General features: G+C 43.5%; 1 protein-coding gene across 1 annotated transcript; it reads right to left on the reverse strand.

Annotated features, from left to right (window-relative positions):
- Positions 1–3,801: 3,801 nt before the first annotated feature.
- Positions 3,802–13,235, reverse strand: LOC118780219 (protein Wnt-4a-like). The gene is made up of 5 exons (XM_036532625.1): positions 12,694–13,235; positions 6,281–6,516; positions 5,592–5,723; positions 5,046–5,188; positions 3,802–4,357 (listed from the first exon to the last, which is right to left on the reverse strand). Exons 1-5 carry the CDS (start codon positions 12,768–12,770, stop codon positions 3,890–3,892), a joined length of 1,056 nt encoding a protein of 351 aa, XP_036388518.1. The 5' UTR covers positions 12,771–13,235; the 3' UTR covers positions 3,802–3,889.
- Positions 13,236–17,167: the final 3,932 nt, after the last annotated feature.

Here is a 17,167-nt window from a genome sequence, read left to right on the forward strand (position 1 = left end):
TTAGTGGCGACTCCATGGATGAGAAGGCAATTCACATTGTGCAGCTCATCGTAGGTTAAATATATTTCAGTAACATTTATCTCCAGCAGAGGGTGCTGTCTAGCAGAAAAATGTAGCCACCTCAGTCACCACAAATTTCTTGCCTTTAATATGGATTAAATGTAACAGTATTCACTTGCTTTATGTAATATATCAAATATCAGTTATTTACACAGTTATTTCTTAAATTAAAAAAAACAATGTTCTGTCAGGTCCCTGTGAATAACCAGGTTATTGCAAGCTCTATTTTACTGCATGATATGCTTTTGGCTTTGTTGAAATTGTACTGACTATATTGCTTTGTGTGCATATTCTGGACTGAGCCTATGCAAACATCAGGAGTTGACTGATATGCTGTGGTCCAGGTAAGAGCAACACAGTCATCTTAGTTTCAGTAATGTTGTTTAAGGCGGCAGTACATATGACAGCCTGACGGCCTGAACTTTGACATGCTTTTCAACAATATTCCCCTCAGTTTAGGAATGGAGCAAATCATCTAGGCCCTGCATATGCTGGAATACCCTCAGGTGGTTTCAAAGCAAATTCATCTGCTTGTGGGAAAACTGAAAGTTTTGGTTCTAAGAGGAAACGACTCCAGCCGCCTCACTTAAGGCAGGATTACATAGCTCATCCTTTCTGTGGTGCTCTGTATGTTAACAACTAATAACTCATTCAGAGGTGTAAATGGATAATGCCAGACATCCACTGTCTGTGGCTCAGGCTCTCTGCAGCTGTTGTCTGAGTGCCTGCTTCAATTCCAGCCCAACACATGTTCTCAGACCACCGGTCTCTGTAAATCCTGACTCAGCCTGACTTGGAAGTCATCCTTCATCCTCCTCCTTTCCACAGCACTATCTACACAAATCCAACACTGACCACTGGGGGGGGGGGGGGGGGGGGGGCTTTGCATGTGATGGAGATGATATCTAGACCTTTCATTACATCACATTCATTTAGCAAACACTCTTATCCAGAGCAACCTCTAGCACAAAAGAACAGAAGTGTATCCACTCAAGTTTAATGGCCAATGGCTCTACATGGGCTTTGGAATTAAGAGTTAGAAAACAAAAAGACAGGCTTAATCCTTCTCTCCTTCTTTCTTTGCTTCTCTTGAGCATTTTTAAGTTGTGCTGCTTGAGCTCAGATGCCCATGATCTCCTTTGTGTTGTTTTTTCATTCAAAGGCTTTGCAGAATATTTGATTTTTTTAACAATGGTTTTAATCATTAGAGAATCCATTCACACCTCTTGCCAGGTGATTAAATAAAGATGAGAAGGCACATATGTGAATGACTTTGAGTGTGATTTCTGAAGAAGCACTGAAATGCTTTTGTTCACACAAGTGAGCAAATTCCCAAGGGTTACTCTGCTGCAAATGCTGGTGGGCCAAATGGCTACAGGGGAGAAATGCCTCCCATCTACATGCTCACCTACCAAATGCATTTGTGGTTTTTCAGTCATTAGCCACTAATGCTAAGAGCAGCTTTTGCTATAGAGACAGCTGGGTCTTGAATTTGAAATTACAAACTCAAAAAGCAAGTGGAAATGGCACAAGTTGTGAACTTGACCTGCTCTTTGCTACAACCACCAGAGGGTGGTGTTTTAGTGCAAGAACATGTGAGGTGTTGGGTACTCCTACAATGCTGTCTGCGACTGATGGATACACTTCAGAGGCCACATGCATTACTGTTAGTATACAGATGTACAAATTATGAGGAGGAAATTCTGTGGGTGTTTTTTTTTTATTCCAGAAAATTTTCCAGAAACAATTGGTTGCATTCAAGGTCTACCATGGCAACGGAGAGTGCTTGCCCTGACTCTGCATTCCACATAAATTACCCACTGGCCTCTGGCACGCTCCACACAATGGAGCATCTTTGTGCTGTGGAATAACACAGGGAGAACTGGAGGAAAACACTGGGAGACTGGGAGAAAATCACTCAGTGAACAGAAGAAAAACACTGAGGAAATAAGGAGAAATATACTCAGAGAAACAGCTGGAGACTGGGAGAGACAAACTTTGTAATGTGTGGATGGAGCTGTTCATTGATACTTCATTCCCTCCCCTTTAGGATGTAACCGTCAACATTATAAAGCCTCACTCCTGACACACAGCTGAGAGGGTGGCAGACATTGGGGGCTGATGGGTGCTGTTCAGCCTGTAGCGTGGTGTGTGGATGGAGATAACTCGCTTGCTCATACAAAGAGGTGGGTGGTTGTACCAACAGCCTGTCACTGCGCGCCATCCCTTCCTGTCATATAGCCTCTGGAAAATTTTCCCTTCAAGTTCTATTCTCACTCAAGGCCACGTTCTCTAACAGGGTGTTGAATCTATCTCAGAGTAAGGGAGCTGGAATTGAAACTTGTAACTGTTCTTCCAGACAGAAGCCCAAGCCAGCATCTTGTGGCTTTTTGGTGGAGCTATATTCTGCTACAGGAATATGTCTCTAGAGCCTTGGCAGTCACCTGCTCTGACATCTATTCTGACACTTCTATATGAGAGCGTTATACTGTAAGAGTTCACCATTCCTGGCATAATCATTCTTCAGTGCTACATCTTCCTACTGTTTTTTTTCCCAATGGCATCGCATTTTCATAACTTGAAAACTAACCACGAGCCTATTACATCTAATGGTATAACGGTTTAATGTAAAGTCCCGGTTCAGGTCTTTGTAGTCATTCCACTATAATAACAAACCGCATGTGCATCCGGCGTGGGCGGCAATGACAGCTAACAGTTTAAAGTCGCACCGCTTTCATTTTCACATTATTTCTATAAATAGTTATTATTTCTGGCGTGAGGGCAGGGTTTGCTGATTCACGTCCAGGCTGTGCCACCATTCAGTTGCGGGCAGGACCTCCCAGGGCAGTGGCTGAATACCCTGCTGCGGCTTCATGGGTGAGCAGCAGCTCCCGGGTGCCACCCACTCTCAATCAGAGACACACCCTTCCTAAACTGAACAGATGCATCCTGCGTAGACGCTGCATGGGCTTACAGGGCCAGGAGAGCGCTCACACATTCCTCACAGTGAAGGCACACATATTTTTGGAAACGGGCTTTTGCTGCTGTGCACAGCATGCAAGTAAGTTAACGGCTTAATCTCGTAGCCATGGAAACGGGGGAAAGGCTCAAAGCCAGAATCTTTTTTTTTTTCCATTTGCACGTCAGGGGCTCTGATTGATCCTATAGAGTGAAACCACCAGTAAAACGAAGAGGACAGTGCCATCTAAACCACAGGAAAAACGACCTTTAAAGCGCTTTAGAATTGTGTTTGTTTGCTTTCCATTGGTGAGCTTCTGTTGGAGTGTTGGTATTGACAGATAAATATCAGGTGCCATATATTACAGCTGAGTGGCACAATGGGCCATAGAAACAGCCAGGCCCAAACACCTGCAGTTCTCCTTTTCTCAAGAGACACATGTACACTAATGGAAACTGAATAGCGTTCTTTTTTTATTCCAGAGTTCCTCAGCATCTGGCTTTCGTCTGTCATCTCCAGACGAGTCTCTAAAGCAATACTGATCACACCAGGCTACGTGCACTCCTGTCTTATCCACCCCCCCCCCCCCCCCCCCATTCCCCAATGCTATGCAAGTCCACATTTCAGCAGAACTTGTGCCTTGTTCCTTAATAAATAATAGTAAAAAAAAAACAAAACCATGAAAAACTGAAAGTGACCAAAACAAAGAACAAAAAAGAAAAAACAAAATCCTTTGGGACATTAAATTATAAAATATAGCCTTTATTTTTGTTGTTGTTGTGAAAGTCTGCTACCATCTGTGACAGCCGGCGTGTCCTTTGCCGCCCTTGTGCATCACATCTGCGTGTTCGCTCTGTGTCGTGGGGCGGGTCACCGGCAGGTGTGTTGTTCCAGCGTCTTGCGGCACTGTTTGCACTTGACGTAGCAGCACCAGTGGAACTTGCAGCCGCACCTGTCCACCACCTCGGCCTCCTCGGTGTGGAAGCCCCGCCCGCAGCACATCAGCTCGCACCCGTCGATGGCCTTGGACGTCTTGTTGCAGCGGCGTCCCGCCGTGCCCAGCACCCCGTTCCTGGGGTCGCGCTCGCAGAAGTCCGGGCTGGAGTCCAGGTAGACCAGGTCCTCGTCCGTGTGCGGCTTGAACTGTGAGTTCTTGGGCGCCAGCACCTTGGTGGAGCCGACCCGCCGCTGCTCCACCTCCGTCGCCCCGTCGAACTTCTCCTTCAGGACTCCGCCCACCCTGCGGAAGGACGGCATGGCCCTCCAGCACGTCCTCACCTCGCACGATCCCGACACCCCGTGGCACTTACACTCCACGCGCATATGATTCAGGATGGCCTGGGGGGGGGGGGGGCATGGTCAGCCTGTGATCTCCATGGTGACAGAATGTTACTATAATTACGGTTACATTATTGTCATTTAGCAGACGCTATTATTCAGAGTGACTTACATAGGTTACAGTTTTGACATGTTATCCATTTATATCCAGTGGATATGTACTGAGGCAATTCTGGGTTATGTACCTTGCCCAAGGGTACAACAGCAGTGCCCCAGCGTGAAGTCGAAACAGCAACCTTTCGGTTATGAGCCCTGCTCCTTACCACTATCCTACACTGCTGCCCCCCCAAAAGTCACTGGCCAGTAATTGTCTTATTTTAAGAGTTTTATCAGCAGAACAAGAGGACACGTGCAAATTGGTCGTACAGCAAGGAACAATGTACTAGAGTTCATAGCGAAAGCGAAGAAGCTTAGAGTGCTCAAGACTGTGGAAAGGCCTGATCTAATCTCTGCCATACTTCAGTGATAAATAAACTCCTCGAGATAAACGATACCTTCCCACCCCAATCTCTGTGCTTCATCATATCACCAAAAGACAGACAAGCATATGCAAGCTCCTTGTCCTTTCTCTGAGATCATAGTTATTGAATATTTAACAATCTAATTTTCTGAAACAACAGCCAGATTCATATAATCAGTAATCAGGCTCACAGCTGATTGGCTGCGCTCGCCGATGGGCGGTACGCACCTTCCTCCCAGCCTCGTTGTTGTGCAGATTCATCAGAGCCCTCCCGGCGAACGTGCCTTTGCTTCGCTCCCTCGCATCCACAAAGGAGGCAGAGAATGCCACGCCATAGGCGATGTTATCCGAGCAGCCCGACCACTGAAACCCTGTGGGGGAAACCGTTATCTGACCCTGACTCTTCCCACAGTCAAGAGTATATAATAACAAGCTAATGGATTGATGATGTCAATCCCATTTTAAGATCATTTAACCTCCTTTTTATTTTAAAAAGCTTTGATCTCTTTGAATTAGTCTGAAATCTCTATGACAAAGATGATAATATTGTATACACACACATATACATACATTTACTTATCAGATGCCTTTATCCAGGGTGACTTGCATATTTGACATATTACCATTTATTACTCAAAGGTAGAACAGACACGCAGGCTTTGAACCTGATACCCTCTCTAGTTCCACATCCACTATGCTGCACTGCTGCTCTTAAATGACTAAGACGTGGGCTTGACCTGTGTGTGACCCTCTCTTGGGTGACCCCTGACTCACCTTCAGGACTAACCCCGCGGACACTGCGGTCACAGCCACACCTGTCCAGCTCCCCACTGCTGCAGGCCCGAGTCACAGCGAACGCCACACTGGCTGAGGAGATTGCGTACACGAAGGCTGCCTCCCTCGTGCCTGAAACACATGGACATGGTAACTGACTTCAAAGACACCACTTCCCAGGAGCATCCTGGTAGACATACACTATATAGTAAAGGTGATGACTAAAATTAAACTCTTTTGCCCCTCTGATTATATGATGTAGACTTTATAGATATTTGGGAATGCATTACCCAGCCTTCACCAGCAGGTTGTGCTGTTGCCCTACATTCTCTCACTGCTGATATACCAAGAGGAGAGAAGACAACCCCAGAAACAACAGTAGCAGGATATATCTGGAGGCCAAAATTTAGATGCTTCCCTGTCCCTTTGCAAAAAGTAATTTAGAAAGACTGCAGGAAAGGCCAAATGTATTCATGATTCCACACCCCATACTTCAGTACCCTATGCAAGGATAGGCCGATCCTTCACTGATATACCAACAGAAGGATATTAGTCACAGAGACAGTGACTTTGCAGATAGCAGTAAAGACTGCTTGGCTGCAGGATATACTCAGGCTTCATCTCCCTTTGATGTGGGGGCACAGTGTAATGCACTGCCAGTGTAATGCAGGTTGGGGCCATTTTCTTACCCTGGGTGACCACCTTGCCAAAGACGGGCAGCGTCTCCAGGGTGGTGCAGTTCCAGCGGCGGTTGCGGAACTGGTGCTGGCACTCGTCGATGGCAAGCTGGGCGCCGCGGCGCACCGAGTCCATCACCTCCACGTTGCGCTTACAGATCTGCACCTGCCTCTGGACCAGGCCCTTCAGCTTCTCACACGTCTCCTCTTCTGAGATGCTGCCCACGGACGACAGCTTAGCCAGGTACCTGCAGGGGCACGGAGGGCAGGATCAGCAGTGATCACCCAGGGACCCATAGAGCCCTGCATGTACATGCACAAACCACACACACCAATGCACTCACACCTACACACGGACACACTGACACGTGGACATGTACACATGCGCACATGCAAAAACACAGGTACAAGTATAGTCAAACATGAAAATACACATGTGCACACTCTGATGTACTCACACATACACACATAGAACAGAACACCCAAAGGGCCTTATTTTTTAAATTATTTTAAATTATTTTTAAAATGTTTGACGTGTCACCGAAGTAATAAAAAAGTAGGACTTTTTCTTCAGCCTAAAGCCTTAAATTCTGTAAATCAAATTAAGAATAGACTACAAAGCAAGAGGACTTAATTGCTTCCTTTAGTGTCTGTGATAGTGAGGATTCAACCAATTAGCTTCCTCACCACCAGGTCCACGGTCAGAATCACTCCATAATGAGAAAGTTCCTTCCTTATGTCTTGACCCAGCACATCCTCTCTCCACACCACAGCCCCTTTGCAGGGCTGTACAAAAATAGCCCCTTTCATTCCATCATCAAAGACAGTGGTCAGAATGTTTGTTCTCTTTGTTCTGAGGAATGGACTGGTGTTGCTTGTTAAGAGGGGAAATTCTCAAAGTGAAATTCTCCTCTGGAAAGAATGCAGCTTTGTAATGTGGCTCTAATCTGGTTTCTGGAGACACTTGGCGTGATGGTAGTATCTGGTTAAGGAAAGTGGGGTGGAGGGTCACACAAATATGTCCTCAAGATAAGGCATCTGTCAATCAGTACAGTACCAGTACTATTCTGCCACCCTTCCCACTGTTACACAGTGAAACACCCATTCTGGAAACCCTACTGTGAGGTCATGTTTTTCACTATCGTTTTCCCAAGTAGAACATCTGACAAGTTACATCCTCATATCTAGGATTCCCTTGGTCATCCCTTCTATTCCTGGCATCTCTGTGCGGGCATCTTCCACTTCTTGTCACCTTCCTCTCCCTGAGTACATTTCACTACATCAGTCCTACCTAGGTGAAATGTATAAGGAAATGAGGAAGAGATGTGAGGAGAAAATCAGGAGGCAGTGCTTGATTTCACATGATGGATGTCCTGGCACCTATCCACTTCCTGTTACTGAAAACATCAGTCTCCACTATGCACTGAGGAGCTCCATGTGCTTCTGTAGAAATGATCAAACATCACTTTCATCATGTCACTGTAACTTTGTGCCCAGTGACAATGGATTACAGTCTGACTCCAAACACAAGCACTCAGTACTGAAGTAGAAGGGATGTGGAGCTTCCACAAGGTTGAGGAATCCAAAGACTGTAATTTTATATAATTCATAATTAGCCATCTCATACTAATTATGAAATTGGTCAGACGTGTAGAAATCTATTATGTTAATTAGTTTAATATTGATGTTGTTAATGTTGGCTGCCAAGAGTGACTCAGCGGTATCCTCTTTGTTACGACATTGTTATAATAAATGACATTGCTCTCATGTCCCATGGATTGAATGCTGTGTGTTCCTATAGCAACATCTTGTAATCAAATATCCTTAATTTCAAGCACAAATCTATGCCATCAAACATGCAGTGCCTTACTTTAGAAATTCCTTCAGATTTAGATGTGTGTTATTGTCATCAAATATCACTTGAGCTGTTTCACTGATCATGCTTTGAAAACATGTTTTTTCCCAGGAAATTTCTGAAGATATTCCTTGGCTGTAGACAGAACCTCACTCAAACACATTCCCCTTTATTACCATTATTGTTATCAGTTCTCTGACTGCAAAAGGAATAATAATTCACCCAATTGACAAAACTCTCCTCTCAGAAATACTCTGAATCAGAGCATTGTTTTACAGGAACATTCAGGGGGGCTTATAAATAAAATATTGCAGGGTATATCCTGGGCCAGATAAAGCAATTGTAGCTTAATGCAAGATATCAAACCTAAATAATCCATAAATATTAAACAAAAATGTCCAGCTGTACAAATGTCAGATAAGTATACAGTATACATAAATAATGGTATTGTTCAGGTAAGGAGACTGCTGACATTCTGTTGTTTTAGACTGTGAGCTACAGCATGAATTTGACATTGAATAAATAATATTTCCAAACAAAATTGCAGATCTTTATCTGAGTCACTATAAAGTTGGTCATGTTCATTATGATCACATGGCACTCCTCTCCACAAGGGGCAGCCATGCCCCTCTACATGTCTGCTCTTAGAGAGCTCCACATAGAAAAAAAGTTGGCTTTGGATGTATCAAAAACACTATACAACAATAATTAAAATAACAGCAGCCATTACAATCGTTTTATGTTTGATTCAATTAATTGTGAATTATCTTTATATCGTGAAAGCTTTTCAATGCCTTGGTGGATTTTTGGGGGATAAGAATTAGAATGGTACATTGATTTCAGTTATTGTTTCTGATAAATTTAAAAAATGAGAGACATCTTCTCATTCTAACTCATTCTTACAGTTATATCTGATTATTACACTAATACACTATGGAGGATTTACAGGTTGTATTATCCAGCTCTACAAACCAGCTCACAGGACATGCTACACCTGAAGCTATCATCAACAACTGACTGTTTCCATCCATTTGCAGAACAAAGGTCTCTTGATTGAAAAGCTTGTTAGCAAATGCAGTAAAAAGGAAAGCAATCACTTGTGTTGACAGTTGTGAAAACATCTAAAATATTTTTTATTTATTTATTTTATGATGTCACAAGGTTTAAAAAAAGCAATGTGCGTGTGTGGGGGTGATTCCAGAGTTTGTCTTAAGTCCGGCATTAATGGAGTTCATCATATAGAGTCATTCATAAATACATATATGTAACATGTCTTTGAAATGACAAAACATCTCTGTGATATTCATTGAATTGCATACTGAATTTCAGGCTCCTAGCCATAAGCAATTTGAGCACTCATTATCTGGCCATCAGCGTGTTTTTTCTTAGTGATTACATTGTATAGTGGTCTTGAATTTGAATGCCTGCTATGTTAACAGATAGTAATAACAACTATAACAGCACTTGGGAGGTAAATTATTTTTTCAAAAAAGAAAAAAAAAACTGTAGTCAGATTTCCTTCCGTATAACGAGGACAAGCCAAAAAACATTTTTCTTTTTTCAACGTTTATCTTACACAGGGAGGCCAGCGTGTTTTAGGAAAGCGGTGTATGTGTCACACACTGACCTCAAGGTCTCCTCTTCCCAAGTGCCCCTGCCAGAGAGGGGTATGCTGGGAGATTCCGAGTCTCCGCAGAGACACGTCCCAGCTGTGCGAGTGAGATGAGGTCACAGAGAGAGAGGGGACAGACTCAATCCAGTGGGAACCTCAGGTACACCACAGTATAGTTAAATACCCTTATACTGGCTATATTCCCATACTGTCAGTTCAGGGAATCAATGTAGTTGCTCAGTGGTGATGATTGAACAACATGAGAACAACGTAGTCAATTCTGATTCATACTCACTGTTATATTATCATTTACTGTAATAATATCTACCTCCTTAGCTCCTTAGCAACTTGCATTTTACATGTTATCAAGCTGGAAGAGGTTAGTAGGATTTGCGGTAGACAGAGAGATCATTTCAGCACCAGGCCTGTGACAAAGCTAGATACACACTTAAGTGTGGTGAAATGTTGAGTCTAATCTGGGTGAAGTAGCCAGGTCTCATGATTATCATCAAAATGTCATAAAGTTGTTTAGTTGTTTAGATACTCCACTGAAGAAATTCAGGTTCAGCACCTTGATATTGGGTACCATTGCAGCATCTTACCTGGGAATCACACTTGCACCCTTCTGGTTGCAAGAACATTCTCTAAATAACTGTTACAGCTTCTTCCATGTGCTGGCACATTAATTAAAGTTCATTGAAAAAGTGATGTCTTGGCAGATTAGAGAAAAACACATTATAGCCATCAGGAACTATTAAAATAGTATGCCATTGGCAACATTGATATTACAGCAGAAAGGCACTCAGGCTACATGCTCAGATGTGGGTTTTAATGTGAGTGGGTTTTTTATTGCAGTTGAGACACACTATCAGTGCACTGGATCATTTTTACCTGTCGTGGCCTTCTATTGCACGCATAATTACTAACACAAAACTCTGAGTTAAAGCTCTTCTCAAAAGCTTGAAAAAAGCACTTATACCGGATGACCCACACAACCCAAATGACGCTGCATCATCAAGAACCTACTGAGCAGTCTGTATCTATGTCCTGCTACAAGCAGTGTCACAGAAATTAGTTTGCTCAGTGTTACTGTTAATGAACTAATTCTGGGTTGCATACAATGCTTGACCCAACAGTCTCCATGTTCAAAACACTGGTGACTTCAGGATGCACTTAAGGGTTTGTTGAAGATCCCTTTGCTAAGAATAACAGTGGGACTGCGCTGTCAGAAGAAGCACTTTGTTTGCCGCTGCTACACTGCTTTCAACGATGTATTTGCTGAGACGATACCTTCATCCCAAGTAACACACATAGCTTTGCTTTTTATACGTTCTGCACTATACAATAGGGCACTTACTGAAGCAATTTAGATAAGCCTATTCTCTCAAAGGTATGATAGCAGTGTCCAAACTAGGAACCAAATTTGAAATTCTGATCAGAAACCAATTTTATGCCAAACTACTGCCACACATTGGCACACACTATCCTGTATTTGCAGACACAGCTGAGAAATGAAAGCTTACATAGAGCAACATCATATTGTATCATATTCATTGCAAAACCAATAGGCTCATCTGACCTTCCCATCTGCAGATAAACTGTGAGATTCAGCGTGAGAATAAACTGAGTATTTAATGATCCCTGTGCAATGCTCTCAATTTGACACTGGCATTGTGGAACAGCGTCAAGCACCCAGGGGAACTATGTTCTCAGCTCCACAGCTTCTGCTGACAGCACAACACCAGACATCCTTTCTGCTGCCCCACTGTTAAAAGGCCTCTAACAGAGGGGAAACACACGGAAAATGTTTGGTGCTGCACCAATTGTCCGTCAGTATCTATCTTGCACCTGTGCTCGACATGGCCACCTATCCTTGGATAATAACTGTGGATAATTTCAGCGTCCTTTGAGGCCAGTTTACTGTGTTTACTACCTCATTTTATGCATTTGCTTGGCAGACAGCCTAATCCATAGCAACTGCAGCAATTCAGGATTAAGTCCCACCCTGGGACTTGAACCAGCAACCTAAACTGCCACTGGAGTGGCACACAGAACATGGCTTTCACCTCTTTCTCTCTTCGATAAGTTGATCATAAAAAGACATCAAATCCTCATAAAACAGGCAAAATATATAGTTGTCGATTTTAAATTGTACTGGTACGTAACTGACTATCAAAAACCTCCATTTTTTTCATTCAACCGAACAAGCCAAGCAATTTTGGAAAGAATTAGCAAAGGCCGGATTAGTGACGTTACATCGTTACATACAAATTTTTGATCTGTCACAGTTAGGTTACAACAGCTACCATGGACAAGTCAGCGCACAACTGTTCAAGGCTAGCAAAACATCCGACAGTACACAGTTAAATGTGAATACGTGCGAGAGAAAATGGACACATAAAATGTGTTATAATGAGTTCAACGTGATCTAAACGCACGGGGACACATGCACAACGCTTCCTCTCCAAACCTACTGTGGCCCATACGCGTACGCATAACAGAGTCTGATGGCAGAACGTTTTAGTCTGTTTTAGTCCAGGCAAATACTATCCTGAACATGACATACAACAGAAACGCGCATGACAGTTATCACACCATACGTGGGATTTTAACACTGCAGAAAGCAACATATTATCTGTAAGATTTAAGAGAAGGAGCAACTGAGAAACACTAAAGCATCTACTCATTGTAAAGTTATGATTTGATACAACTGATGCATACATTTACAATAATACAACCATTGTCAACAAACAGATAATTAAGGAGTGCCCCATATTCAATTAGCCTTACATTACCTTACGTATTAGGTATGTGAGTTTGCTTTGTTTCTAAAGTGAAATGTAATAGAGTTGATATTTGGTTAACTATATGAATACTTGTTTAACAGTGTGAAACAAAATCAAAATAAAATTAATTCTAAGAATAAAAATGAAGCGTCAAACAGCTTCGTAGACTTACAGCCAGTTGCTAGCATTTGCGGAGAACAGCGCTAGAATTAGCATCAGCAGAGACCTCTGCAAACACTCCGATGTCATCTTGAGCAGAACACCGAACTTCCCGCGTTAAGTGCGCAATCCACAGTTGAGGAGATGTTATCGTGTTTTCTCACGGTGCAGATCTGTTTGATCCCTTGAAAACCCAATTAATCCATCACCAGTAATCCACTTGACAGAGGTGCAAATCTTGCAACCGGAGTTGTCCTTACCTCTCCGCATAAACCAGCCACAAAACTCAATGACACCTCACCACGCGCCGTCTAAATCTGGCACTCCCTAATGAAATCACATATTCACTGCTTATTCTTCTTTTTATCGGACCATTTAGCATCGATGGCATTTATTGTTTTAGGTTCCATTTATGCATCGACATGGGTTTTACTTTTAATCCCATGTCCCTGACTGGTCCCTTAGCCTTGTCTTGGATGAGGGGTGGTTTTACTTCTCGTATCTTCACCTGGTACATTATCTCTGGTCTCACACCCCCCGCAACTCTCAGCACGTCCTGAAACGGCATGTGGTGTCTATGCACTGGAGTAAGGAGGGGCGGTGCGAGTGCGCGAAGAGTCTGCAGTCTATGCCTGGACATGCAGCACAAGTGGTTAAATGCGCGCTACCCCTCGCGACAGCGAATGTGTTTACCCCTAAAACTGTTCTGGCTGTGTTTTTACCTGTCCTAATCCTTTCCCGCAAACCTACGTAACATATGAGTGATAAGATGCATGAAATTTTAATTACTTTAACAAACGCTGTAATCCAGGGTTATGTTAATTATTTGCTTTGGTTGCTGTGTACATTTGTACATATGTTACCTTTGCAAAATGGAAAGAAATTGAACGAAAGAAATGAATAAGTGAAGGCCTGCGCGTTTGCAAACCCCAACTACAAATTAAACTGCAAATCTGATTTAACATAATTAGTTTTTCTTGGCTAAAAATACGTTTACGGTATCCCGTGGAATCCTGTTTCAAAAGCAGGTATTGTGAGGAACGTGCTTTGATGGAAGAGGCTGAAAGTAAAGTTCAGTCCAGTTGATGATCTGTCTCTGAACCCTCTCGCGCTAAACTAAACGTGTCAATTCACTTAAGCGCGAGACAGACTCCACCAAAACTGACCTCCTACGCCTATACAAAAGCGCTTATTTTTCGGGCTGCTGGTGCATGTACAGCAGCTACATCATTCTTGTAGCTGTTTTTGGACACCTAAAAATTTCTGAATCGGGTAGAGGGGGAAAGAATTAGGAAAGACTTTTTTCTGCACTGTCCGGCGTTATAAAATACTCACGACATAATGCTAAATATTTGGGCTGAAGAGGACTTGTATTTAGTGAGAGACATTGTAAATTAGAGGATTGTCACCATTATGTCAATACTTGTTTTGAGTTGGTTTTTTATCAACTACTTTGATACAGTTCAATTTTAAATAAATATAGGATCTTTAATAAACATTGTTATCACTTTCTGCAGCTGCATATCATTCAAATCCAGTGACAGGACTGGACTTTAGTGAAGTAAGGTAAAAACAATAATTTTAGTGACCAACAGAGGGTGACAGAGAGTGGTTTTCATAGGTGGTGGTGTTTGGGCTGAACACAATGAAGGTGGCGGACAGATAGGAGTCACAGGTGCGGTTTTTGCTCATTTGGAACTGTACTGAAGGTCCTCGTTTGGAAGGATCGTGCAAGTGCAAGAAAACTTGTCTGACTGTTTATGCACAGATGTATGTACAGCATCCAGTGGTCATGGGTGTACTATTATAATAGTAATGCAAATGAGGATGAGGAGGAGGAAGATGTTTATTATTATTATCATTTCTTATGTTATCATCATCATCAGCAGCAGCAGCAGCGGCATCATCACAACATCATCATTATCATCATAATCATTCTTAATATTTTTTACAGGAACATAAATGTGGGGAAAATAGAAGGTCATTTCAGTTAAACTTTCTTCACGCTGCTCTGTGCTGCATGCACGCACCTGCTCCTGGGCGAACGTACAGTAACATGCGAACAGCGGGGGGAAGCGCTGACACCTGCTGACAGAGCCTGTGCGGACAGGTTGTGTCACATCACAGAAATCCCATCAGCGCCGCAGTTTCTGCTACGCTGGGCCGGATTAACCCAGAGCGCTGACCCAGGTGAGTCGCACATTTCGACCACAGAGCTGATGGCATTATCTCTCTGGACCAGAACATCTGGCAGGTGAAGCTACCGGAGACAGCTCTCTTATTGGATCAAGATCAAGATCAAGAGATTTTATTGCCATTTGCACAGGTACAGGACAGTACAGGTACACTGGAATTCTTGTACGTAACTCAGCTTTATAAAAAACAGGCAAAGAAAGACAATTAAAATAGCAGCATAAAAAATAAGTAATAAAAACACCCTATATAAAAATACACACTATGAATAAATACACACTATACACACAATATAAAAATACACACTATGAATTACTGCACAATAAGGTATTGCACTATTGAATTGAATTATTGCACAAACAAAAACTCTGTATGACACAGACCCAGAGAGTGAGAGGGGGTGAGGTAGCTGAACACTAAATCCCAGTCTGTCAGGTGTAAGAGTGTTGTGAGGTGTTAAGTGTCCATGGTGTGAATAAGGTGGGGGGTGTGGTATTTCCTTCCCACCTTAATGTACTTTGCAATCATTCTGACAGTGGCTGGAAAAAAGCTGTTGTGGAAGCGTGCCATGTGAGTGGTGATGCTCTCTGGCCTGTGGTGTCTCAGGTTGTATCCTGAGTTCTTCCACCTGAACAGAGAGTGAGCTGGGTGGTGTCGGTCGCTAAGGATGCTCTGTGCTTTTTTCCTACTGCGCTGTGTGTAGAGTGTGTCCATTGAGGGGAGGTCAGAGCCGATGATTATCTCTGCAGTTTTGATGACTCATTGAAGAGATTTCCTCTCTGCCTGGGTGGTGTTTCCAAACCATACAATGATGCCACTGGTGAGAACACTCTCAATGAGTCCTTTGTAGGCCTGAGTGAGGGGCTGACATCTGAGTCCGGCCTTCTTCAGCAGCCTGACAAAGTAAAGCCGCTGCTGTGCTTTCTTCACTGTTGTCACAGTGTTTATGGCCCAGCTCAGGTTTTTTAACATGTGAAGGCCTAGAAACATGTGACTGCCAGCCCGCTACACCTCAGTCCCCTTGATGGTGAGAGGCTGCAGATGGGGGGCTCTTCTCCTGAAGTCCATAATCAGTTCTTTAGTCTTCTCTGTGTTAGGAACAAGGTCATTGTCCTCTCCATAAACAATGATTTTGTTTAGCTGTTCCCTGTATGATGACTCATCCCCACCCTTGATGAGGCCAAAGATGGTTGTGTCATCTGCAGATTTAACAATGATATTGTTGTTCTGGGTGGAAACACAGTCGTAAGTGTACAGGGCATAGAGTTTGGGGCTGAGCCAGCAGCCCTGGGGGGTTCCTGTGCTGACTGTGAGCTCAGTAGAGACCTTATTTCCCATAATCACCACCTGTGGTCTGTCTGTGTGGAAATCCAAAATCCAGTTACAGGTGGATGTTGGCACTCCAAGGTCTGCCAACTTCACAATCAGCTTCATTGGCCGGATTGTGTTGAAAGCAGCGCTGTAATCCAAAAAGAGCATACGTGCATATGTTCTGTTAGTGTCCAAGTGTTCCAGCGTACAGTGAAGCGCCGGGGCTACAGAGTCGTCCACTGATCTGTTGGGGTGGTAGGCAAACTGTAGGGGGTCCACCGTGTCTGGAACCACAGAGTTTATGGATTGGAGAAACAGCCTTTCCAGGCACTTCATGGCAACCGATGTAACTGCTACTGGCTTAAAGTCGTTCATTGTAGATGTGTTTGGTTTTTTAGGGACCGGCACTATAACAGAGGATTTGAAGGAGCATGGGACTGTTTCCTGTGTGAGAGAGGAGTTAAAAATGTCTGTGTATACCCCTGACAGCTGTTCAGCACAGGCCTTCAGAACTCTCAGTGACACTCCATCAGGTCCTGCTGCCTTGCGGGGATTTACCTTCTTCAAAGCCCTAAGAACCTGTGGATGTGTCACCTGGAGTGCAGTCTCCTCAGGGTTACAAGGGGATTTTGAGGGGATGTCTCTGTTCAGTCTGTCGAATCTGGCATAGAGGTTGTCTGGTAGAGTGGTGTCTCGGGTCTCGGTCCCATTCGTGCTTCTCCTGTAGTTGGTGGAGTATGCCCTTTTTGCAGCTCTGATGGAATTTTGTAGCTCATATTGGGCCCGCTTAATTTGTTAGTAGAATGTCCAGCTGTATGGTTGTATAAACTGCAGGCCTGTGTTAGTTTCACTGGTTAAGGGCATTTGTAAAGCTGCTACTGTAAATAATGACATGGAAATCCCTAGCGGGCATTACTGAGAATTATTGTTACCCCACCACATCTTGGAAGAGGTGCCCCAGAGTGTCTCTGGCATGCTGTGTC

This window comes from Megalops cyprinoides, chromosome 7 (assembly GCF_013368585.1).
Source record: "Megalops cyprinoides isolate fMegCyp1 chromosome 7, fMegCyp1.pri, whole genome shotgun sequence".
In the NCBI taxonomy this organism is placed as follows: domain Eukaryota; kingdom Metazoa; phylum Chordata; class Actinopteri; order Elopiformes; family Megalopidae; genus Megalops; species Megalops cyprinoides.